The sequence below is a fragment of the Arachis hypogaea genome, chromosome 11 (genome assembly GCF_003086295.3).
Source record: "Arachis hypogaea cultivar Tifrunner chromosome 11, arahy.Tifrunner.gnm2.J5K5, whole genome shotgun sequence".
Lineage (NCBI taxonomy): Eukaryota > Viridiplantae > Streptophyta > Magnoliopsida > Fabales > Fabaceae > Arachis > Arachis hypogaea.
This window is the reverse complement of record NC_092046.1, coordinates 51,555,523-51,582,563: the sequence shown is the minus strand read 5'-3', so window position 1 is coordinate 51,582,563 and position 27,041 is coordinate 51,555,523. Positions and strand designations below refer to the sequence as shown.

Genomic DNA, 27,041 nt, shown 5'->3' with positions numbered 1-27,041 from the left:
GGCAAATTGAAAAGGAAAAAATATTGGGATCTAATTAAAAATTCGATGAAACTATAGGGACCTTAGAGTAATTAAACCAACTTAAAATGTCATAGTCATGCATAAATTCATTCTTCTTAAGATGTCATAGTCATGCATAAATCTATTTCATTCTTCTTAAACTTCATGTAGTTACTTCACAAGTATAAATACAGTTAACAAATAAATTAAAACTTTGACACAAAAAATGCAAACAATTTTCTAAATTAGTTACTAATAAAATAGCCAAAATACAATCTTATCAAATTATCCAAAATAATCAAAAGTCAAAACACAATCTTATCAAATATCCAAAATCACATTATGTTCAACATATTTGTATCGAAAGTCAAAACACAATCTTATCAAATAATCCAAAATCACATCATGTCATCCACAGAGTAATTTCGAAAAAGTTTATTTGCATCATGTTTCAATCTAATAAAATTATATATATAGTGCAACAAGCAGTTGGAATTAATCTTTGTCTTCTAACAAGATAATTTGGCATCAACTTTAAGATTGAAAATCTTGCTTTCAATATTCTAAAATATCTCTCAATAATATTTCTCAACAATGAGTGTCTATTAGATGCAATGTCCCTTGTAATCCTTGTTAGCAAAATTGAAAACTCACGATGTGCAATACGTAGTCGATTATACTTTTCCTTTAGCGTAGCTATATCGTAATGTTCTGTAACAATTGTGGTCAATTTATTATTTATTTTTTTCCTAAACTATTGTCTTAAATGTTGAATATTGCAGCTGCCCATTCTTTTTTTTTTTTGGTGACTACAGCTGCCCATTCTTTACTCACTCATACAGTATGCCAATAGAAGCTTTGTATTTTCATTGGACTATTTTTTGCTATATTCAGTTTCAAATTTTTCCTATCTTATGTTAATAAATATCAACTACTATTACATATGAGATGCAACAAAGGAAAGAAATATCAACAATGTTACATGTAACTATTAGCAATAGGAGTGAAAATAAAACAAAACCTAACCTCTTAATAAAAATCATCACAATGCTAAAAAAAGAAAAAAAAACTTGTGAGAAACAAAAATTTCCAAAATGTCATTTTAAAAATAGAAACGCATATAAAAAGGAATGTTTCATTTTCTCCAGCAAAAAAAGTTTACTAGCACAATAGTAAGCCGTACAAAGAAGAGTAACGATCAATTGTAGAAGAGTTGAGAGAACGGAGGTAGCATAAAAAAAGGAATAAAGGTAGCATTTGTTTTCGAAAAAAAGACATAGAGATATAGATAACTAATGTTTAAAAAGTGTTTAAAGACAGAGACATGTATACTAAATATATTGTCTTTGAAACCGTTTTTTATATTTTTGTGTCTATTTTTTATGAAGAACATTAATGGACACGAAATTTAGGAAGGTAGACACAAATTTTTTATGAATTTTTTTTATCCATAGATATTGTTTGTACTCTTCTCTTGTAGAATTTTTTACTTAACTAGATAATTTTTTCCTTCTTAAAGTTCATTATCTTTTTTTATTGCATGATGTAGGTTTACTTAATGGAGGCTTAATTCATTCTTCTACTTTACATTACTTTGTTTATTTTTAATTTTGTTACTTTAATACTATCTTTACCTTGTTGATTCATAGACAATTCTTCTTGTAATCCTCTGTACTCCACATACTCTCATTAAATTAATTTGTACTTGATGCGAAAAATTTGGAATTACATAGTTATTTTAATCATTTTGCATAATATTTTAGTCTTGTCAATGTCTATCCGAATATAATATAAGATATTATATTAGTGTCTTGTACATTATATCCAAACACAATACACAATAAATACATTTTAGTGTCTCTATTCTATTGTCTCTGTCTCAACATTATGTTTTATTTTGTCCACAAAAACACACGCAGCAAAAAGGATAAATTTAAAAAAATAAGTTTTTATTTTTATTTTTAATTGTGATAAGAATGAAAAAAGACACTCTATAATTACATACGTGCCATCGCATTTTTTAAGTTTTCAAATGAAAATTGTAAAAACAGGTCTATGTTTCTTTGTTTTCACCTTATTATGAAAACATTTCCATAAAACCAATTTTCATTAAATCAAACTAAAATCTTTATTTTTTATTTTGAGTGAAAATAAAAATTGAAAACACTCAAACCAAGCACATCTTTAAATTTTTTATATTTTTAACAATAATTTTCTTAATTTATAAATTTAACATGTGTTCTAGATAAATTTTTGTTTGAGTATTATTAAATTGTTATTTTTTTTAATTTTTTAGTATATTAATAAAATTTTAATAGTAAAAATTAAGATACTAAAAAAATAAAAAGTTTTTTTTTTAAAAATTATAATTTATATTTTTTAAAATTTTTTTACTTAAAAATATTTTTAACCTTATAAATAAATAAAAAATAATTTTATATTATCATATTTAAATATAATTATTAAATAAAATGATATTTTTATAAAAAAAATATTTAAATATAAAATTATTTTATTTTTCTAAAAGATTTTTCGTATAATCTAGCCAAAACAAACTGTTACTATAATTTTCGAAAAATTGAACTTCTTGGGACAGTGAAGCCCTGAAACATACCTTTCCCTGCATCTAAAGTTCTAAACGCCGCTAAAGTGGCTAGCCACCATCTTCCCGCCGTGCCGCCGTCGTGTCCTTCACGCTGCGTCGCTCCCTTTCCACCGCTGCAGAACCAAGATTTGGAATGCGCTGCTGATTTCTTTTTTATTTACGTTTTTTTTTTAATTATTGGTGGCCTTGCGGTTCCATAACCATAAGTGAAGGGTTTCGTTCTAGACTTCAACATGGTAAGCTCCCTTCCGCTATTTTCCGTATTCCACTTGTTGAGTAAAACACTGCCCCAATTTTGAACACTGTTTTGTGTGAATTGCTGTGTTTGATTTGATTCCCTTTCCTGTGTTCTAGAACTTGGCTTTATTACTTCGTTTTTCTTGATTGCTTGTTGTTGTTGTTTCGCAGGAGGTGTTTAAAAGGGCTATAATGCAGCCTGGGCCACCTGAGCATTTTGCTTTACTGACAGTTCAAGAAGTCATCAAACCTCAGGTATATCCATCCTCTAATCTTTTGAGAATTTCAAATGTAGCGGAGAATTTTGTATATAGAGAAATGTACATTTGATTATGATCACTTATCTTTTATTTTTATTTTTATTTTTTTGTATTTATGATATTTATTGGAGGAAGGGGTACTAAAATGAAGAAATTTGTATTTAAGGTTCAGTAGGAAGCATCTCGAATCATTATAGGATATGTAATTCTATCCTTCATTGATTGATGTTTGTTCCTGTGGTGACTGATTGGCAATGGGAGCCCAGGATTCCCTTAGTTTTCATGTGATTTTGTTAATAGCTGTGGTTGATTTAATTGATTTGTGTCTAACAGAAGCAAACGAAATTGGCCCAAGATGAGAACCAGTTGCTAGAAAACATTCTACGCATGCTACTTCAGGAATATGTGGTATGTCTAGCTGGAGTTTCTTTTTCATGGATTAGTCATGTATTTTTTCCCCCTCTTTTTTTGCCTGTTGAATGTTGAGTTTATTGGTTTCCTCTGTTTATGATATGTATGATATTGTTTGTATTTTGGAACAGTCATCGGCAGTACAGTCTGGGGAGAAAATAATGCACTTTGGGCAATCAATTGATGCTACTGAAACTTCTCAAGGCCTCATTCCTCGTCTTCTTGGTTTGTTAACCATTTTTTCTTACAAGAAAATTTTCTTTATGGTGCTTTCTGATCATTTGATGTAGTATAGATCACTTTCCTACAATGAGTTACATTAGTAACTGTGCAATCTATGTTGTTACATAAGTAAAAAAGTTCTTATTTTCTCAGACTTCAAGGAACGTGCATCATTTAATTATTGGTGTTATTTTGATTCTTTGGTTGAATTTTACACTCGTATTTTTCTTCTGTTTTAGGAATGTTCCAATTAGTTTTGGCGTGCATCTTATTTATGTAGTCTTCCATGTTTATCTCCTGCTCATATTTGCATACTGTTTTCACATTTCAGATATAGTACTATATCTTTGTGAGAAAGAACATATAGAAGGTGGTATGATTTTTTCACTGTTGGAAGACTTGACAGAAATGTCTACAATGAAAAACTGCAAAGATATTTTTGGTTATATAGAGAGCAAACAAGATATATTAGGGAAGGTATATTTGCCAACTGTTTCTAGCTTTTATGTTCATCTAATTATTTTTTGGATATGTACATGACCATTGTTTGTTTGGAACTCTTATCATTGCATGACATACAGCAAGAACTTTTTGCTCGAGGAAAGCTTGTGATGCTGAGAACCTGCAATCAGCTTCTACGCCGGCTGTCCAAGGTCCATTAAACACCAGTTATGTTTGTGTAAAAGATTATAGTGTGACTCACCCTTGTAAGCTATATGATAATATGCGCAATGTGTCTGTTAGATGGGTATTATTTAAGTTTGGGTTAGCTGCAATTGTGTTCTTCTCATGACAGCCATAATTTTAATGTGTTGATGTTATCGTTATAGGCAAATGATGTGGTGTTTTGTGGAAGAATTCTCATGTTTTTGGCTCATTTCTTTCCATTATCAGAGAGATCAGGTTCAATTGTGTGAAGCCTATCTTCAGTTCTGGATTTTTTATTTCCTTTTCATAATCTTCTTTCTTAGATGGCTCTCTCTCTTTTTTCTTGAAGCCTTAAACATCAAAGGAGTATTTAACACATCAAACGAAACAAAATATGAGAAAGAACCCCTAGGTGTGCCTTCACCACTCTTTGCTTACTCTATATTTTTGAGGTTAATTGTTTGATTCTAGTCTACAATTCCTTTTTTATTACTTTTCAGGCATATGTATTGATTTCAAGTTTTATGAGACTTTCTGGGGATTACAGGTTGGTCTGCACTGAAAAGTTGGTTTGAGTAATAATTTGATGCTTGTTCCTTGCCCTAATATTCTGTTTGTTGGATTTAGACCTAAGCTATGTTGTTATAGTTACTAACAGGATTGCTTAACTGAACTCTTCTCTGAATTTATTAGGTCATCGCAGTGTGTTCCTTCCTGATGTAAAATTCTTTTCATCAGAAACTTGTCTTTAAGCTGACAAGAAGTTCAAAGTCTATAAGCTGTTTTATTTGCTTTATCGCTGGTTTCTTCTTTTGCTAGATTTTAATTTCTAAACATGATCTCTTTGTTCCGATCTCCATGTATTCTTCCCTTTTTACGCAATATTCTTTATCCAAATAAATGGATGTCACTTCTAGAGTTTGACTACATGATGTGGGATATTTAAATTGAAGAAAAAACTTAAAAAAAGTAATGTTCATTGGTCTTGTTTTATTTGATGCAGGAATATTTTTCTAATCCAACTATAACTCATGCTCCTTCCAAGTGGCAGAAATTTGCGTCCAGTTTGTCGGTAATTCTTTACTTCATAGTTTCCTGTCTGGTTTTGTGTGGATGAATATTTTTTCTGTTATGAAATTTCTTCTTTTCTGGCACAAACATGTTTATTTTATTTAATAACCAGAAGTATTGTTGAATGGAAGGTTGTACTGAATACATTTGAAGCACAACCTTTAAGTGATGAAGAGGGAGATGCTAATAATTTGGAGGAAGAAGCTGTCAATTTTAGCATAAAATATCTCACAAGCAGTAAACTAATGGGACTGGAGGTAGGCAGTTTGACAACCATACTAAGAATGCGTGTTCAAACAAGATGTTTATGTGCTGACTCAGGATGCTCTCTTTTCGTTTCTTTTTATTGGGGGAACTTCTAGTTAAAGGATCCAAGTTTCCGACGCCACGTTCTGGTGCAATGCCTCATCTTGTTTGATTATTTAAAGGTAAAAATTTAGAATACTTGTATACATATTATATATCTGGTATATTTTAAACTGGATTATCTGATGGTTTCTCCTCCATTTGCTTTTAGGCCCCTGGAAAAGGTGATAAGGATCTGCCATCTGAAAGCATGGTTAGGACTGTCTCCCTTGAACTTTTATGTTATGTAGTATATACTAAATACTAAATTCGCATCTGGCCTCTATCTCTGCTGTTAGGCTCTTTGCTATCAAAGCCACTCCACTGTCTTTATAGTGGTCTGATGCTGTTTGTGTTTGCTTACTTGAATAGGGACTCTTGCGATTCTCAAAGTACTCCTTTATTTACATGTTCCTAGATATATATTTTTTTAGTTCTTGTTTTTTATATGTGAACTGTTTCCCCTTTTTCCCTTTAGAATTTGGATAGCAAAACATTTCTTAACTTGATATTCTTTCTATATAAGGAGATGTTCTATAGAAGTTCTAGTGTATAGAAGGTAGCCAATAGTTACAGATAGAAGGAAACAAAGAAAAATGATAAATGAACAAATTTAGAAATGCCAAAATTTTAATGTCTGTAAACATGAATCAAAGTAGGACAAAAAATGGTGTGTTTTATCCATTTAGATATGAACAACAGGACAAAATGGTGTTATTGGATCTGTGCAGTGGGCCTAACCTTGTGAAATTGATTATCTTGTCATTATAGTAAGAATACCAAAAGTCTTGAGACTAGGTAACTGGCTATTCATCTCAGGAGTTCCTTTTATGACAAAAGTATCCTGCATATTTTCTTTTTTATTTCAGAAAGATGAGATTTCATCATGTGAGGCGCGTGTTAAAAGACTTCTTGAACTGACTCCACCCAAAGGAAAGGAATTTCTTCACAAAATTGAGCATATATTGGAACGGGAAAAGAATTGGGTGAGGATCCTCCTTAAAGTCTTCCGTCTTATGCTTTCTTGCACATGCAATTTAATGCGACATGCAGAATCAGGTGATTATCCACTTTTTAATATATAATGAGACATGATACCATTCTATACCTTTTACCGTTAGGTGTGGTGGAAACGCGATGGCTGCCTGCCATATGAAAAACAACCGACCGAAAAGAAAGCAATACAAGATGGGACCAAGAAGCGGTATGATAGTCATGTTGCCAATCTTTAGTTGTTTTACATTTGGATTATAGGACTAGAAATGGGTTGATCCTATAGGAAAATAACACAGAAGATCTACGTATAAACAGTTCCACTGTAGACATGATACATAATAGAACTCAATGGTGTTGTCTGATCCATGTAGCTGACCTCACCTAATGGGATTAGGCTTTGTTGTTGTTTTCTACAATGAGTATTTGCTCTTTTCACCTTGTTCATTTTATTTATTTTCTATTTTTTGATTGAGTTGCTCTCCTTTGTTTACAGTAAGCCTAGATGGAGATTGGGTAACAAAGAACTCTCCCAATTGTGGAAGTGGGCAGATCAAAATCCGGTATGTTAATAAGTTTTTGTATTGTGTTGGCTGAAGTCCTATTGGCATCACATTCTATGCTTCTCCATCTAAGTGACGTGGTAGCTATTTAGTTTGACAAAATGAAAAAAAAGAAGAGGTTGAGAAAATTCAAACATAGAGAACCAAGAGAGAAGTGAAAATGGTTGAAACTTGTATTTCCTTCTATGTTGTTGCATGTACACATCTTCAATGAATCATTTACCAAAGCATTGCTCAGACCAATTCTTTCACATCATTGCACTGATGCTATTCTAAGCTTGAATTTTCATTTAACTGCTTAAATTACATATTTTCATTTTCAATGTGTGTTATTCATAATGTGGATTGTCTTTCTATAGTTCTCCATTTACGTAAGTTCTTGACTTTCCAGAATGCTTTAACCAATCCTCAGCGTGTTCAAACACCTTCAATTATGGATTATTGGAAACCCTTGGCTGAAGATGTAAGATTTTATTTCTGAGCTGCAGTGGGGTGGTTATATGGTTTTTGCAGTTATGGGCTAGAGCTTTTCCCCTTTTCTTAAATATCAAAATTGATTCTTTGCATTTTGAAATTACAGATGGATCCTTCTGCCGGAATAGAAGCTGAATATCACCACAAGAATAACCGGGTAATGGACTGCCTAAGACTTCATTTAGATGTGAAGAAATTTTATTTTGGAGAAACAAAGGAAAGGACAAGTTATCTAAAAAACTTGGAAAATAAACTCTTAAGGCTAGAATCCATAATGTAGCATGTGCAAGGAACTCTTATCATGGATGGGAATAGAACAGTAATAAATAATAATACAAGATAATACTTATAGGATTGAGACTGAATCAGTGCGATGCGAACCTTCTCCATAAGAATTGTATCAACTATGAGAAATAGATCGTGAGTATTTGAGATAGTCCCCTCAGTCCCTTACTACCTCTCCCACCTCCTTATATATCCTCTTCATTTTGCTACTCTGCCAGCAAGGCAGAGTTAGTTACAAACCCTCCCAACCTAGTGATGCACTAAATTATAATTAAGTCCCATATTTCTAATTGGTTGGGTTCCTAACACAATGCTTCCCAATCTCTTGACAATAAAAACTACTTCCAAGAAATTTCTTAAAATATTCTATGATATTCCAAGATGTAACCATGATATATTGTATTTTTCACAACTTCTAACGGACTTAAACCAACAGGAATCCCTCCATATTTTGTGGGTGCAAGTTTGTTCTCTTGATAGCTGGTATTCAGTCTTAGTTGTATCTTAGAAATTGCTATTCTTTTTCTTCAATCCAGGTTTATTGTTGGAAGGGTCTACGGCTTTCAGCACGACAGGATTTGGAGGGTTTTTCCAAGGTCAGATGAATATTTTCTACTTGTAAATCTGCAATATATTGTATGCTACCCTTTTAGGTTTGATGAAAATTATGTTGATTATAATTACAGTTTACCGACCATGGCGTTGAAGGGGTTGTACCACTGGAACTTTTGCCACCTGATGTTCGATCTAAATATCAAGCTAAACCGAATGAGAGAGGAAAACGTAGCAAAAAGGAAGAAGCAAAAGGCACAGCTCATCAAGTTGATGAAAATCAGGTTCTTTGATTCAGATCCAGCTTTCCATTTTGTCTAGTTACCTCTGCTTAAAGAGAGAGAAATTTTACTATAGCCAGAGTTCAGCACTATTTCTGGTTGCATTCACTAGCATGTCCTTTGAAATCCCCATTGTGATTTGTGATTTATGCTTCATTCCCCACATCTAGGTAACAAAATTATTTAAGCTTGAGCAAAAAATTCAATCCGGATGTCAGATATGAATGCTTAGATATTCTTTAAGCTTACGAATTTCTCACCTCACAACATTAAATGAAGTTTCATTAAACAAGTTGAAACATGTGTGAGTATGGTCATGTAATCAATTGATTTCTATATTTTTTTTATAAAAAGAAAACTGGTCTAAGGTTCTATCCTTGGTGTGCCTCCAGTAGACATATAATTGCTCAATGTATAACATGCTAAAACAGCATTCGATCAAGTGATTTAAGATCTGAATAGGAAATCCTGATACATCATGCTGAATGTTGTTATTTTTTTAATCTATTTTCATTTTCCTCTGAAATAGATGTCTACACATGCAACGGAGGTAGATGTGGAAGGAATTAGAACTGATATGACAGCGACACCTATGGAATTTGATGCTGCTTCCATCCCTGGCGCACGGGGGGAAACCCCGACACCGGAAGAACTTCAGAAGCAGGGTTCTGACACTGATGGTGGCCAGGAAGCAGGTCAATTGGACGCTGATGCTGAAGTTGAGGCCGGCATCATAGACGGAGAGACGGATGCAGATGTTGATTTAGATGCTAAGGATGATTGATATTGATGCCATTGTCAGCATCGTGTTTGTTTATAATGTGGCTAAGTTAGCTTTAATGTTCACTACTAGGCCAAATAGGAATAGGAATAGGAAGAAAGGAACGGAAAATGCTGCTTTTTTTTTATCATTTAAGGAGTTGGTGTTTTTCTTGGGTGAAACAAGAAAATATTGGATTGAATTCTAATGTTTAGGTCAAACTCTTACAAATGATGTATCTTCTTTTTTTGGTGTCCACAAATTTTGTATCTTGAAATGCTAAAAAGGAGAGAAGAAAATACGATGAACCTTTTATTTGTTCCGTTTTGGTGGATAACCTTTTGTTTGTTGTGTATCCATTTAAAATTTACTAGTATTTATATGTTATAAAATGAATTGCAGTTTAACAATTAGTTATTATGTATAAAGTATAGATATTTTGCTGAGTTATTATCACTTATCAATATTTGTTTGACACACGTGTCTTCTATGTCTAATTGCATTTTAACAAAAAGTAAAAAAATTATTCTTTAGACACAGTTGGACATATCTAAATACTATTCGTGTTAGCATGTCTAATTTTATTTTTAATATGTATTCTTGAAATGAGTTTAAAAATAGTATATATTATTTATTAAAAATAAAAATATTTTAAATACTTTATATAATTAAAAAATAAAAATAATTAAAAATTAATTTACATTTTAATATTAATAATATTAAAATATCTAATTTATCTAAAAAATTATATACAACAACAACAAAGCCTTGTCCCACTAAGTGGGGTCGGCTACATGAATCAAACGACGCCATTGTGCTCTGTCATGTATCATGTCTATAGAGAGACCGTTTACATGTAGATCTCGTTTGACCACCTCATGGATGGTCTTCTTAGGTCTTCCTCTGCCTTTCGCCCTTTGTCCATCTTCCATCTCATCCACCCTCCTGACTGGATGTTCTATCGGTTTTCTTCTCACATGTCCAAACCACCTGAGACGCGATTCAACCATCTTTTCCACAATGGGTGCTACTCCAACTCTCTCCCTTATATCTTCATTCCTTATTTTATCCAATCGCGTATGACCACTCATCCATCTCAACATCTTCATCTCTGCCACACTCAGCTTATGTTCGTGCTCCCCTTTAGCTGCCCAACACTCCGTACCATACAGCATAGCTGGTCTTATAGCGGTGCGATAGAATTTACCTTTAAGTTTTAAAGGCACTTTTTGTCGCATATAAAACCAGATGCACTCCGCCATTTTGATCAACCTGCTTGGATCTTATGATTTACATCCTGTTCAATCTCTCCATTATTTTGTATGATGCATCCAAGATATTTAAAACTTTTAACTTTTCGTAGGATGTTTTCTCCAATCTTCACCTCTATATTGGGGTTTTCCCTTCTCAGACTGAACTTACATTCCATATATTCCGTCTTGCTATGGCTTATGCGCAGACCATACACTTCTAGAGCTTCTCTCCATAACTCCAACTTCTTATTTAGGTCTTCCCTTGACTCTCCCATAAGGACGATTTCATCGGCAAAAAGCATGCACCATGGCACAGGCTCTTGGATATGCTCTGTGAGTACTTCCAAGACTAATGTGAAAAGGTATGGACTTAAGGATGATCCCTGGTGTAATCCTATACCAATAGGGAATTCCTCTGTCACACCACCTTGAGTCTTCACACTAGTTGTGGCCCCATCATACATGTCTTTAATTACCCGAATATATGCGATCCTTACTCTCTTCTTTTCTAAAACCTTCCATAAGACCTCCCTTGGTACCCTATCATACGCTTTTTCCAAATCAATAAACACCATATGTAGATCCCTTTTATTACTACGATACCTCTCCATCATCCTTCTTAATAGGTATATCGCTTCAGTGGTAGATCTGCCTGGCATAAATCCAAATTGGTTCTCTGTTACTTGTGTCTCTTTTCTCAACCTCCGTTCTATCATCACCCTTTCCCATAACTTCATAGTATGACTCATAAGCTTAATCCCTCTATAGTTTCTGCAACTTTGTATATCCCCCTTATTCTTGTAGATAGGTACCAATGTGCTCTTTCTCCACTCATCAGGCATCTTCTTTGACCTTAACATCTCATTAAAAAGCATGGTTAACCAGTTGATGTCTTTTTCTCCAAGACCCTTCCAAACCTCAATCGGAATATTATCAGGTCCTACTGCCCTGCCATTTTTCATCTGCTTTAGAGCCTCTTTTACCTCGAAGTCTCGAATCCTTCGATAGTAGTCAAAGTTTTGATCTTCTTCCCTTGTGCATAATCGACCAAGGCTCGGAAGAGTCTTCTGTCCCTCATTAAATAACTCGTAGAAGTAGCTCTTCCACCTTTCATTAATCTTCTCCTCTTGAGCCAATACCTCTCCATCTTTATCCTTTATGCACTTAACCTGATCCAAATCTCTCGTTCTTCTTTCCCGGCTCTTTGCGATTCTATATATACCTTTTTCTCCTTCTTTCGTGCCCAAAGACTGGTAGAGACCCTCATATGCTCTTGTTCTTGCTTCATTTACAGCCACTTTTGTCTCTTTCTTATCCGCCTTATATTTTTTCCAATTATCTGCATTGCGGCATAAAGACCACTCTTTAAAGCATTCCCCTTTTATCTTTATCTTTTCTTGTATACTCACATTCCACCACCAGGACTCCTTGTCTCTTGGTCCTATTCCTTTAGATTCACCAAAACTTTCTTTTGCGGTTCTTCTAATAACTTCTGCCATCTCCCTCCACATCTCTTCCGCGCTTCCATTCCCATCCCACTTTGCCTCTTCTCCTACCCGTCTTAGGAAGCTTCTTTGTTCCTCACCTTTCATCCGCCACCACCTTGTCCTTGGGTTCTTCGTATGATGTCTTTTCCAAAACTTTTGCTCAACGCGAAAATCCATGACGAGCACCCTATGTTGTGTTGTCAAACTCTCTCCCGGGATAATTTTACAGTTAATGCAAAATTTCCGGTCGACTCTCCTCAACAAGAAGAAGTCGATTTGAGAGCTTGTCATGCCACTCTTATAGGTTATAAGATGTTCGTCTCTCTTTTTAAAACATGTATTTGCAATGAGAAGATCAAAGGTTGAGGAAAAGTCCAAAATAGTTTTACCCTCGGCATTGATCACCCCGAAACCATGGCCTCCGTGAATACTCCCATATCCAGTCACTTCTCTCCCAACATGGCCATTTAAATCTCCTCCTAAGAAAATCTTATCTCCCAAAGGTATGCCTTGAACCAAACTCTCTAGATCCTCCCAAAACCTTATCTTGTGTTGTTCGTCCGAACCCACTTGCGGTGCATAGGCGCTAATCACATGGAAAACACCTCCCTCCACCACAAGTTTGATAGAGATGATCCGATCTCCCACCCTCTTGACATCCACTACGTCCTTCTTCCACTGCTTATCCACAATTAATCCAACCCCATTCCTATTCTTCACCTTTCCTGTATACCAAAGTTTGAAACCAGAAGTATCCAACTCCCTAGCCTTTGCACCAACCCATTTCGTTTCTTGTAGGCACATAATGTTAATCTTCCTCCTTGTCATGGTGTCCACCACCTCCATGGACTTTCCTGTTAGAGTGCCTATGTTCCATGTCCCAAATCTCAACCTTCTATCGCTTCGATCTTTACCTTTTACCTTGTGAACTAGTGGTGCACGAAAATTACTTCACACTATGTAATTCCGCACAACTAACCAGCAAGTGCACTGGGTCGTCCAAGTAATACCTTACGTGAGTAAGGGTCGATCCCACGGAGATTGTTGGCTTGAAACAAGCTATGGTTATCTTGCAACTCTTAGTCAGGATATTAATTAGTGGCTATCAATTGACTTGCAAATGAATAAGAGAGCATGAATTAAAGGGTACTTGTTATGCAGTAAATGAGAATATGTTGGAGTTTTGGAGATGCTTTGCCTTTTGAATCTCTGCTTTCTCTCTATCTTCTTCTTCACGCACGCACGTCCCTCCTATGGCAAGCTGTGTGTTGGAGGATCACCGTTGTCAATGGCTACCATCCTTCCTTTCAGTGAAAATGGTCCAGGTGCGCTGTCACCGCACGGCTAATCATCTGTAGGTTCTCGATCATACCGGAATAGGATTCGCTATCCTTTTGCGTCTGTCACTACGCCCAGCACTCGCGAGTTTGAAGCTCGTTACATTCATCCAATCCCAGAATCCTACTAGGAATACCACAGACAAGGTTTAGACTTTCCGGATTCTCAAGGACGCTGCCAATGGATTCTAGCTTATGCCACGGAGATTCCGATTAAGGAATCTAAGAGATACTCATTCAATCTAATGTAGAACGGAGGTGGTTGTCAGGAACACGTTCATAGGTTGAGAATGGTGATGAGTGTCACGGATCATCACATTCATCATAATAAGGTGCAAATGAATATCTTAGATAGGAACAAACATGATTGAATAGAAAACAGAAATACTGGCATTAATTCATCGAGGCACAGCAGAGCTCCTCACCCCCAACAATGGAGTTTAGAGACTCATGCCGTCAAAAAGGTACAAAGTTTAGATCTGAAATGTCATGAGATCCAAAATAAATCTCTAAAAGTTGTTTAAATACTAAACTAGTAACCTAGGTTTACAGAAAATGAGTAAACTATGATAGGCGGTGCAGAAATCCACTTCAGGGGCCCACTTGGTGTATGCTGGGGTTGAGACTAAAGCTTCTCACGTGCATAAGGCTGTTTTGGGCGTTCAACGCCACCTCTGAATCCAATTCTGGCGTTGAACTCCAACTTCTAACTTGTTTCTGGCATTGGATGCCAGACAGCAGCATGGAACTGGCGTTGAATGCCCGTTTACGTCATCTATCCTTGAGCAAAGTATAGACTATTATATATTTCTGGAAAGCCCTAGATGTCTACTTTCCAACGCAATTGGAAGCGCGCCATTTGGAGTTCTGTAGCTCCAGAAAATCAACTTTGAGTGCAGGGAGGTCAGAATCTAACAGTATCAGCAGTCCTTTTTCAGCCTAAATCAGATTTTTGCTCAGCTCCCTCAATTTCAGCCAGAAAATACCTGAAATTACAGAAAAATACACAAACTCATAGTAAAGTCCAGAAATATGAATTTTGCCTAGAAAATAATGAGAATAAACTAAAAACTAACTAAAATATACTAAAAACTATATGAAATTAACCCCAAAAAGCGTATAAAATATCCGCTCATCACAACACCAAACTTAAACTGTTGCTTGTCCTCAAGCAACTAGATAAATAAAATAGAATACAAATAATTTAATAAGCAAGAATATCTCAGAGTTTTTGAGTGAAGCTCAGATTCTAATTAGATGAGCGGGACTAGTAGCTTTTTGGCTTCTGAACAGTTTTGGCATCTCACTTTATCCATTGAAGCTCAGAGTGATTGGCATCTATAGGAACTCAGAATTCAGATAGTGATATTGATTCTCCTAGTTTAGTATGTTGATTCTTGAATACAGCTACTTATGAGTCTTGGCCGTGGCCCTAAGCACTTTGGCTTCTGAACAGTTTTGGCATCTCACTTTATCCATTGAAGCTCAGAGTGATTGGCATCTATAGGAACTCAGAATTCAGATAGTGATATTGATTCTCCTAGTTTAGTATGTTGATTCTTGAATACAACTACTTTATGAGTCTTGGCCGTGGCCCTAAGCACTTTGTTTTCCAGTATTACCACCGGATATATAAATGCCACAGACACATAATTGGGTAAACCTTTTTAGATTGTGACTCAGCTTTGCTAAAGTCCCCAATTAGAGGTGTCCAGGGTTCTTAAGCACACTCTTCTTTTTGCTTTGGACCTTGACTTTAACCGCTCAGTCTCAAGTTTTCACTTGACACCTTCACGCCACAAGCACATGGTTAGGGACAGCTTAGTTTAGCCGCTTAGGCCAGGATTTTATTCCTTTAGGCCCTCCTATCCACTGATGCTCAAAGCCTTGGGATCCTTTTTATTTACCCTTGCCTTTTGGTTTTAAGGGTTATTGGCTTTTTCTGCTTGCTTTTTCTTTTTCTTTCTATATATTTTTTTTTCTGCAAGCTTTGTTCTTTGCTGCTTTTTCTTGCTTCAAGAATCATTCTTATGATTTTTCAGATTATCAATAACATGTCTCATGTTCATCATTCTTTCAAGAGCCAACATATTTAACAGTCTTAAACATCAAATTCAAAAGACATATGCACTGTTCAAGCATTCATTCAGAAGACAGAAAGCATTGCCACCACATGTAAATAATTAGAATGTTCTTATTAAAAACTCGAAAATTATTGCCTCTTATTCTAAAGAAATTCTTCTATTTTATTCATGTTTGATGATGATGAGAAAATTAAATTATAGCTTAATTGGAGATAAAATAAAAAAATATAGATACTAATTACTACTATATGACTCCTAAGGTAAAACTAGAATAAGAACAGTTATCACAGAGTTAAGGCTAAGATTGGAATTTAACAACCTTTGTTCTGGGGAGTGGATGTTCCTCTAATCTGCGGGTTGCTTGGTCCTTCAAGAGATAATTTCTGGCGCTTCAATTCCCTTAAGTCGCGCCCTTGCTCCTCCTGTTCTTTAATCAAATAGCAAAGAATGCTACTTTGTTCCTTCTGTTCTTTTATTATTTGTTCCATAGCTTCTTGCATCTTGGTAACTGATGTTTCAAGATACTCCCAGTATTCAGATTGAGGGATTTCTGGGAGAAATTCCTGTGTTTTCTTCTTGATGGGGTCATCCTGTGCTTGTTGTTTTTCCATTGATGCTTTGGTGATTGGTCGCTCAATTGAGATATACTCAGTTATTCCCTCCTTACTCCAGCGTCCTTGCAGAGCATAGAAATCAAGCTTGGATAAGCCAACCTGGCATCTTTGGAATTTTTATTTGCAATTTTGTAAAATTCAGTTGAAATCAGTTGATGAACTTCCACTTCTTTTCCCATCATGATGCAATGGATCATCACTGCTCTTCTAATAGTGACTTCAGAACGGTTGCTAGTGGGCAGCAGAGAATGGCCAATAAAATCCAGCCATCCTCTGGCGACTGGTTTGAGATCTTCTCTTTTGAGTTGATTAGGAACACCCTTCATGCTGGTGGTCCACCTGGCTCCAGGGATGCATATGTCCTCTAGAATCTTATCCAGGCCCTTGTCTGCTCTCATCATTCTCCTATTGAAGGAGTCTGGATCATCTTTCAGCTGAGGTAGCTTTAAGATCTCCCTGATCTTGTCAGGGTGGGTATGAACAATCTTTCCTCTGACCACGGTCCGATAGTCATAGATAGCAGATCCAGATAGTCTTTGCCTGTCTGTATGCCACATATTAGCATAGAACTCCTGGACCATATTCCTTCCCACTTTCGTTTCAGGATTGGCTAGGATCTCCCAGTTCTTGATTCGAATTTGCTCATGGATCTCCGGATATTCGTCTTCTTTCAGATCGAATCTGACTTCCGGGATCACTGATCTTAGACCCATTATTTTGTAATAATGGTCTGAATGTTCTTTAGTTAAGAACTTCCCTTGATTCCAAAGTGGTTTTGGAACACTCTCTTTCTTGCCTCTTGGGGTGGGTTGTTTTCCTTTAGGAGCCATGATCTTAGTGATCACGGATGAGCACACCAAACTTAGAGGTTTGCTTGTCCTCAAGCAAAAAGAAAAGAAAGGAGAGGGAGAGAAGGAGAGCTAGGTGCAATGGTGGATGGGAAGGGAGGGAGGCCGAACCCATATTTAAAGGGAGAGGGGGGTGGGTTTTTGAAAAATAGGGAGAAAGATAAGATAGAAGATATGATTTTTAGAAAAAATATGATAAGAAAAGATATGATTTAAAATTGGAAAGATATGAAAGATATTTGAAAAAGATAGATTTGGAATTTTGAAAAAGATAGTATGGAGATTTGAAAAAGATATTGCTTAGTTGAAAAGATTTTTGAATGAAAAGAGAGAGATTTGTTTTGAAAAATTTGAAAAAGAGTTGAGTTGGATTGAAAAAAAGGATTTGTGCTTATGGATTAAGATATATTTAATATTTTTAAAGAAGGGTTTTTAGAAATTAGGGATTTTAGAAATCAGGGTTCTTAACATGTTTATGCAAGAAATCATGAATTGAAACATGAAAATTAGGATTAAGATGAAAAATATGAAGAAAAAACGAATTTACCTCCTCCCCACCATCCTGGCGTTTGAACGCCCAAACGCTGCATGTTTTGGGCGTTCAACGCCCAAATGCTGCATCTCCTGGGCGTTCAACGCCCAGCTGCTGCTTATTTCTGGCGTTGAACGCCAGGAAGTCCTTTGTTACTGGGCGTTTTTTTGAACGCCCAGAACGCTGTAAATCTGGTGTTAAACGCCCAGATGGCTATCCTTACTGGCGTTCAACGCCCAGTGGATGCTTCTGTTGGGCGTTGAACGCCCAAAACAGACTTTTACTGGCGTTTTCTTGCCAGTGAGCTCTTTTTTCTCTGTTTTGCGTGCAGAATCCTTCTGTAATCCTGTGAACTTATACAATTGACTCTTTACCTTAGGATCAATGAACTTTATATAAACAAATAAAATCAAGAATAGGGCAAAATGCTTAGAGGAAGTGATGCCCCATGGCTGGGTTGCCTCCCAGCAAGCGCTTCTTTATTGTCTTTAGCTGGACCTTGCTGAGCTTTTAATCTAGCTTCAGCCTTGAGCACTCTTGCTCAACATTGCCTTCAAGATAGTGCTTGATTCTCTGTCCATTAACAATGAACTTCTTATCAGAATCAATATCTTGAAACTCCACATAACCATATGGTGATACACTTGTAATCACATATGGTCCCCTCCACCGGGACTTCAGTTTCCCGGGGAATAGCCTGAGCCTAGAGTTAAACAACAGAACCTTTTGTCCTGGTTCAAAGATTCTAGATGATAGCTTCCTGTCATGCCATTTTTTTTATTTTTCTTTATAAAGCTTGGCATTTTCGAAAGCAGTGCATCTGAATTCCTCTAGTTCATTTAGCTGGAGCAATCTTTTTTCTCCAGCTAATTTGGCATCAAAGTTTAGGAATCTGGTTGCCCAGTAGGCTTTATGTTCCAGTTCCACGGGCAGGTGACATGCCTTACCATACACAAGTTGGTATGGAGAGGTCCGTATAGGAGTCTTGAATGCTGTTCTGTATGCCCACAGAGCATCATCTAAGCTTCTTGCCCAATCCTTTCTACGGGTACTTACAGTCCGTTCTAGGATTCTTTTTAGCTCTCTGTTAGAGACTTCAGCTTGTCCATTAGTCTGTGGATGATATGGAGTCGCCACCTTGTGGCGAATCCCATACCGGACCATGGCAGAGTAAAGCTGTTTGTTGCAGAAGTGAGTACCCCCATCACTGATTAGTACTCTAGGGACCCCAAACCTGCTGAAGATATATTTCTGGAGGAACTTCAGCACTGTTTTAGTATCATTGGTGGGTGTGGCAACGGCCTCTACCCATTTTGATACGTAGTCAATAGCCACCAGAATATAAGTGTTTGAGTATGATGGTGGAAAAGGTCCCATGAAGTCAATTCCCCATACGTCAAACAACTCAATCTCCAAGATTCCTTGTTGAGGCATGGCGTAACCATGAGGCTGATTACCAGCTCTTTGGCAACTGTCACAGTTACGTACGAACTCTCAGGAATCTTTATAGAATGTGGGCCAATAGAAGCCACATTGGAGGACCTTGGTGGCTGTTCGCTCACCTCCGAAATGGCCTCCATATTGTGATCCATGGCAATGCCATAGGATCCTCTGTGCTTCTTCTCTAGGCACACATCTCTGGATTATTCCGTCTGTACATCTCTTAAAGAGATAGGGTTCATCCCACAAGTAGTACTTTGCATCAGTAACTAATTTTTTCTTTTGTTGCCTGTTGTACTCTTTGGGTATGAACCTTGCAGCTTTATAGTTTGCAATGTCTGCAAACCATGGTGTTTCCTGAGTGGCAAATAAATGCTCATCCGAAAAAGTCTCAGAGATCTCAGGAGAGGGGAGGGACGTCCCTTCTACTGGCTCTATCCGGGACAGATGATCAGCCACTTGGTTCTCTGTCCCTTTTCTGTCTCTTATTTCTATATCAAACTCTTGCAAAAGCAACACCCATCTTATGAGCCTGGGTTTTGAATCCTGCTTTGTGAGTAGATATTTGAGAGCAGCATGGTCAGTATACACAATCACCTTTGATCATACCAAGTATGATCTAAACTTGTCAATGGCTTAAACTACTACAAGTAATTCTTTTTCTGTGGTTGTGTAATTTTTTTGGGCATCATTTAAAACGTGGCTAGCATAATAAATAACGTGCAGAAGCTTGTCATGCCTCTGCCCCAGCACTGCACCAATGGCGTGATCACTGGCATCACACATTAGCTCAAATGGTAATGTCCAGTCTGGTGCAGAAATAATTGGTGCTGTGACCAGCTTGGCTTTCAGCGTTTCAAACGCTTGCAGATACTCTGTGTCAAACACAAATGGCGTGTCAGCAGCTAGCAGATTGCTCAGAGGTTTTGTGATTTTTGAAAAATCCTTTATAAACCTCCTATAGAATCCTGCATGCCCTAGAAAGCTTCTGATTGCCTTAACATTGGCAGGTGGTGGTAATTTTTCAATTACCTCTATTTTTGCTTGATCCACCTCTATTCCCTTGTTTGAAATTTTATGCCCAAGGACAATCCCTTCAGTCACCATAAAGTGACATTTTTCCCAGTTTAAAACCAGGTTGGTCTCTTGGCATCTTTTCAGAACTAGTTTCAGGTGATCAAGACAGGAGCTGAATGAGTCTCCATATACTGAGAAGTCATCCATGAAGACTTCCAGAAAATTTTCCACCATATCAGAGAAAATAGAGAGCATGCATCTCTGGAAGGTTGCAGGCGCATTACACAGCCCAAATGGCATCCTTCTATAAGCAAACACTCCAGATGGACATGTGAATGCTGTTTTTTCTTGATCCTGGAGATCTACTGCAATCTGGTTATAGCCTGAGTAGCCATCCAAAAAGCAGTAATAATCATGACCTGCTAGTCTTTCTAGCATCTGGTCTATGAATGGTAAAGGAAAATGATCCTTTCTGGTGGCTGTATTGAGTCTTCTGTAGTCAATACACATGCGCCATCCTGTAACTGTTCTTGTAGGAACCAGTTCATTCTTTTCATTATGAACCACTGTCATGCCTCCTTTCTTAGGGACAACTTGAACAGGGCTCACCCAGGGGCTGTTAGGAATAGGATAAATAATCCCAGCCTCCAGTAATTTGGTGACCTCTTTCTGCATCACTTCTTTCATGGCTGGATTTAGCCGCCTCTGTGGTTGAACCACTGGTTTAGCATTATCCTCCAATAAGATTTTGTGCATGCATCTGGCTGGGCTTATGCCCTTAAGGTCACCTATGGACCACCCAAGAGATGTCTTGTGTGTCCTTAGCACTTGAATAAGTGCTTCCTCTTCCTGTGGATTTAAAGCAGAGCTTATGATCACTGGAAAAGTGTCACCTTCTCCCAGAAATGCATATTTCAGGGATGGTGGTAATGGTTTGAGCTCAGATTTAGGAGGTTTTTCCTCTTCCAGAGGAAATTTCAGAGGCTCTTTCATTTCCTCTAATTCCTCCAAATCAGGCTGAACATCTTTAAAGATGTCTTCCAACTCTGATTCGAGACTCTCAGCCATGTTGATCTCTTCTACCAAAGAGTCAATAAGATCAACTTTCATGCAGTCTTTTGATGTGTCTGGATGCTGCATGGCTTTGACAGCATTCAACTTAAACTCATCCTCATTGACTCTCAGGGTTATTTCCCCCTGTTGGACATCAATGAGGGTTCGTCCAGTTGCTAGGAAGGGTCTTCCTAGAATGAGAGTATCACTCTTGTGCTCCTCCATTTCCAGCACTACAAAGTCAGTGGGAAAGGCGAATGGCCCAACTCTGACAATCATGTCTTCAATCACGCCTGATGGGTATTTAATGGAACCATCAGCAAGTTGGAGACATATCCGGATTGGTTTAACTTCTTCAGTTAAACCAAGCTTTCTGATAGTGGATGCAGGTATTAGGTTGATGCTTGCCCCAAGATCACATAAAGCTGTCTTGGTGCAATTACCTTCTAATGTGCATGGTATCAGAAAACTCCCAGGGTCTTTAAGCTTTTCAGGAAAGCTTTTCAGAATGACTGCACTGCATTCTTCAGTGAGGAGAACTCTTTCAGTTTCTCTCCAATCCTTCTTATGACTCAAGATCTCTTTCATGAACTTGGCATAAGAAGGTATTTGCTCAAGTGCCTCTGCAAATGGAATCTTTATTTCAAGAGTCCTGAGATAATCTGCAAAGCGAGCAAATTGCTTATCCTGCTCCTCTTGGTGAAGTTTTTGAGGATAAGGTATCTTGGCTTTATATTCCTCAACCTTAGTTGCTGTAAGTTTATTTCCTACAGAAGTGGTTGAGGAAGCCTTTTTAGATGGGTTGTCATCAGCACTTGTGTGTGTCTGGTCCCTCACTGGCAATTGAATGCCAGAGCTAGGATCTGGAGTGGCGTTAGACGCCAGCTTCCCAGTTCTTCCTGGCGTCTGAACGCTAGAACTGTGCTCCTTTTGGGCGTTCAACGCCAGATCTTTGCTTGTTTCTGGCGTTGAATGCTAGTCCTGAGCATGGTCTGGGCGTTCAGCGCCAGCCTTCCACCAAATTTCTGGCGTTTTAGCACCAGAATTATTTTTCCCTGGGCTCTTAATGTCCTCTGGTGGATTTTGGATGGGTTGCTCATTTCTTGGCTTCTTGCTGCCTTGAGGTGGGGTATTTAATGTTTTTCCACTTCTTAATTGGACTGCTTGGCATTCTTCTGTTATTTGTCTTGACAGCTGCTGCTTTGTTTGCTTCAATTGTTCTTCCATATTTATATTAGCCATCCTTGTCTCTTGTAGTTTATCCTTGAATTCAGCTAACTGCTTTGTTAGAAAATCTAATTGTTTATTGAATTCAGCAACTTGCTCTGCAGGACTGAGTTCAGCAGTTACTGTTTTAGCCTCTTCTTTCATGGAAGGGTCACTGCTGCTTAAGTACAGATGCTGATTTCTAGCAACTGTATCAATGAGCTCTTGAGCTTCTTCAATTGTCTTTCTCATGTGGATAGATCCACCAGCTGAGCAATCTAAAGAGATCTGAGCTCTTTCTGTAAGCCCATAATAGAAGATGTCTAACTGAACCCACTCTGAGAACATTTCAGAGGGGCATTTTCTTAGCATCTCTCTGTATCTCTCCCAAGCATCATAAAGAGATTCATTATTTCCTTGTTTAAAGCCTTGGATGTCCAGCCTTAGCTGTGTCATCCGTTTTGGAGGGAAGTATTGATTCAGGAATTTTTCTGTCAGCTGTTTCCATGTCCTTATGCTAGCCTTAGGTTGGTTATTTAACCACCTCTTGGCTTGGTCTTTTACAACAAATGGAAACAGTAATAATCTATAGACATCCTGATCTACTTCCTTATCATGTACTGTGTCAGCAATTTGTAAAAACTGTGCCAGAAACTCTGTAGGTTCTTCTTGTGGAAGACCGGAATACTGGCAGCTTTGCTGTACCATGATAATGAGCTGAGGATTCAACTCAAAGCTACTGACTCCAATGGAGGGTATGCAGATACTACTCCCATATGAAGCAGTAGAGGGGTTAGCATATGACCCCAGAGTCCTCCTGGACTGTTTATTTCCACTTAGATCCATGATGGAGAAAGGGAAATGATGTAAAATAAAAAAAATGTATTTATTTTTTTTATTTATTTAATTATTTCGAAAATAAATTAAAATAAAATAAATAAAAATAGGTGAAGATTTTCGAAAAAATGAGGAGAGAGAAAGTGGTCAAGAAATTTTGAAAAAGATATGAATTGAAAAAGATTTTAAATTTTGAAAAAAAAAATCTGAATTTTAAAAATAATTTTCAAAAATTTGTTTTAAAAATAGAGAGAAAAGATATTTTTGAATTTAAGGAGGAGAGAGAGAAACAATAAGATAGCCCAAGATTTAAAATTTTTAGATCTAATGCTCCTTGTTTTCGAAAATTCTGGAGGGAAAACACCAAAGAACACCAAACTTAAAAATTTTAAGACCAAGACGCAAGGAGAACTCAAGAACACTTTGAAGACTCACAAGAACACAAGAACATGAAGAAAGAACACCAAACTTAAAATATTTAGAAAACCAAACTAAAATTTTCGAAAAACAAAGAAAAATCAACAAGAAAACCCCAAACTTAAAGTTTGGCACAAGATTTATTCAAAGAAAAATTATTTTTGAAAAAGATTTTGAAAATAAGATAGCCAATTACTAAGAACATAAGCACCACGCTCTAACTAATTGAGCTATAAATTTAAAGTGTTTTAACAAGGTATAAATAATAAAAGACTCTAAACCAAAAAGACAAATTTTTTTCCTAATCTAAGCAACAAAATAAACCGTCAGTTGTCCAAACTCAAACAATCCCCGGCAACAGCGTCAAAAACTTGGTGCACGAAAATTACTTCACACTATGTAATTCCGCACAACTAACCAGCAAGTGCACTGGGTCGTCCAAGTAATACCTAACGTGAGTAAGGGTCGATCCCACGGAGATTGTTGGCTTGAAGCAAGCTATGGTTATCTTGCAACTCTTAGTCAGGATATTAATTAGTGGCTATCAATTGACTTGCAAATGAATAAGAGAGCATGAATTAAAGGGTACTTGTTATGCAGTAAATGAGAATATGTTGGAGTTTTGGAGATGCTTTGCCTTTTGAATCTCTGCTTTCTCTCTATCTTCTTCTTCACGCACGCACGTCCCTCCTATGGCAAGCTGTGTGTTGGAGGATCACCGTTGTCAATGGCTACCATCCTTCCTTTAAGTGAAAATGGTCCAGGTGCGCTGTCACCGCACGACTAATCATCTGTAGGTTCTCGATCATACCGGAATAGGATTCGCTATCCTTTTGCGTCTGTCACTACGCCCCGCACTCGCGAGTTTGAAGCTCGTTACAGTCATCCAATCCCAGAATCCTACTAGGAATACCACAGACAAGGTTTAGACTTTCCGGATTCTCAAGGACGCTGCCAATGGATTCTAGCTTATGCCACGGAGATTCCGATTAAGGAATCTAAGAGATACTCATTCAATCTATTGTAGAATAGAGGTGGTTGTTAGGCACACGTTCATAGGTTGAGAATGGTGATGAGTGTCACGGATCATCACATTCATCATAATAAGGTGCAAATGAATATCTTAGATAGGAACAAACATGATTGAATAGAAAACAGAAATACTGGCATTAATTCATCGAGGCACAGCAGAGCTCCTCACCCCCAACAATGGAGTTTAGAGACTCATGCCGTCAAAAAGGTACAAAGTTTAGATCTGAAATGTCATGAGATCCAAAATAAATCTCTAAAAGTTATTTAAATACTAAACTAGTAACCTAGGTTTACAGAAAATGAGTAAACTATGATAGATGGTGCAGAAATCCACTTATGGAGCCCACTTGGTGTGTGATGGGGCTGAGACTAAAGCTTCTCATGTGCATAAGGCTGTTTTGGGCATTCAACGCCAGCTCTGGATCCAATTCTGGCGTTGAACTCCAACTTCTAACTTGTTTCTGGCGCTGGACGCCAGACAGCAGCATGGAACTGGCGTTGAACGCCAGTTTACGTCGTCTATCCTTGAGCAAAGTATGGACTATTATATATTGCTGGAAAGCCCTGGATGTCTACTTTCCAACGCAATTGGAACTGAACCATGTGGAGTTCTGTAGCTCCAGAAAATCCACTTTGAGTGCAGGGAGGTCAGAATCTAACAGCATCAGCAGTCCTTTTTCAGCCTAAATCAGATTTTTGCTCAGCTCCCTCAATTTCAGCCAGAAAATACCTGAAATTACACAAAAACACACAAACTCATAGTAAAGTACAGAAATATGAATTTTGCCTAGAAACTAATGAGAATAAACTAAAAACTAACTCAAATATACTAAAAACTATATGAAATTAACCCCAAAAAGCGTATAAAATATCCGCTCATCAACTAGCTTATTTACCCTCGTCCGTTCACGAAAACGCGAGAATCCTTACTCATTTAACACTACATCCGGGCACCGATGCAGCGGCTCTTGCTTTGACACCGTACTCGAGCCATACGGCGCGTTGCTTCCGGACAACGACCTAGCTTTAGCGCAATAATGTCTTTGATTCATGTCATGGGGTTCGGCTATATTTTTATGTTGGTTGCCGAAGACCTAACACAACCCTCCTCCTTTATCCGGGATTGGGACCGGCTATATATATATATATATATATATATATGCTGTCTCTCTTTATTTTATAAAAATTTAAAATTCGTATGTCTATATGTGTTGTGTATACGTGTTGTGTCTGGTGTCTGGGTAAGTATAGAGTTAAATCTCAATTTGGCCCCTGAAATTTGATCCAATGCTCAGAATGACCCTCATAATTTCGTTGGCCTCAATTAAAACCCTTAAATTTGCAATTATGGCTCCGCCCTATCCCTGCGATCATTTCTGTCACCGGAATGCTGATCTGGCGTAATTGCATGACATGGTGGACACTACTTAAATAACGGTGCATTGGTTTCGTATTCAAACCCTTTGGAAACTCGTATTGTAAGGGTTTTCTTGATGTTTTGCATCTTATGATCGTCGTAGTGGAAAGAAAGAGAGTTTTAACCAAAAAACAACTGAAACGACGTGGTTTCCAAAGGGTTTGGGCGTGAAAACAATGCCCCGTCATTTAAGTAGAGTCCATCGTGTCATGTAATTGTATTAGATCAACATTCCGGTAATGAAGATAATTGCAGGGGCAAGTCAGAGCCACGATTGCAAATTTGAGGGTTCTAATTGGGGCCGTCGAAATTGTGGGGGTCATTCTGAGTATCGGACTAAATTTCAGGGGTCAAATTGAGATTTAACTCTTACCGATACTATAAACTGTATGTCCCTTTTTATTTATTTGCAGAAATATAAACTGTACCTCTATTGTTATAATTAATATACTGTAATGCTACCTATTCTTATTATTCTTTCTTAGGCTTGTTTTTATAAAACTGTTTCATTGTATAATAACATGAAATTGATACCTATAACGTAACAATTTGTTAACAAAATTAATTATTAAATAAAATTATATTAAACATGTCACACATAACTCACTACTCGTTGCACCACTATAACCCGAAATGGCATTTATAAGCTAATTATAAGAAACTGCATGTAGTAATACTGTTTATGTTAAAGATACCTGGGAAGAATTCATTCCCATGTAATGCTTATTTTTATTAACATAAAAATCTAAAGAGGATCCCA

At 37.0% G+C, this 27,041-nt stretch overlaps 1 protein-coding gene across 2 annotated transcripts; it reads left to right on the top strand.

Annotated features, from left to right (window-relative positions):
* The first annotated feature begins 2,543 nt into the window (after positions 1-2,543).
* On the top strand, positions 2,544-10,044 carry LOC112720927 (THO complex subunit 1). 2 transcript variants are annotated; one of them, XM_025772020.3, is made up of 21 exons: positions 2,544-2,841; positions 3,014-3,097; positions 3,436-3,510; positions 3,645-3,738; positions 4,067-4,212; positions 4,317-4,388; positions 4,566-4,638; positions 4,733-4,795; positions 4,884-4,930; positions 5,387-5,455; positions 5,586-5,711; positions 5,817-5,882; positions 5,972-6,013; positions 6,669-6,785; positions 6,921-7,003; positions 7,289-7,355; positions 7,747-7,818; positions 7,936-7,986; positions 8,651-8,710; positions 8,801-8,950; positions 9,477-10,044. In XM_025772020.3, the coding sequence occupies exons 1-21, from the start codon at positions 2,839-2,841 to the stop codon at positions 9,729-9,731; spliced, it is 1,815 nt and encodes a 604-aa protein (XP_025627805.1). In that variant the 5' UTR covers positions 2,544-2,838; the 3' UTR covers positions 9,732-10,044. The 2 variants fall into 2 exon arrangements, with proteins under 2 accessions (XP_025627805.1, XP_025627807.1); XM_025772022.3 differs by lacking the exons at positions 4,566-4,638; positions 4,733-4,795; positions 4,884-4,930.
* The last annotated feature ends 16,997 nt before the right edge of the window (positions 10,045-27,041 follow it).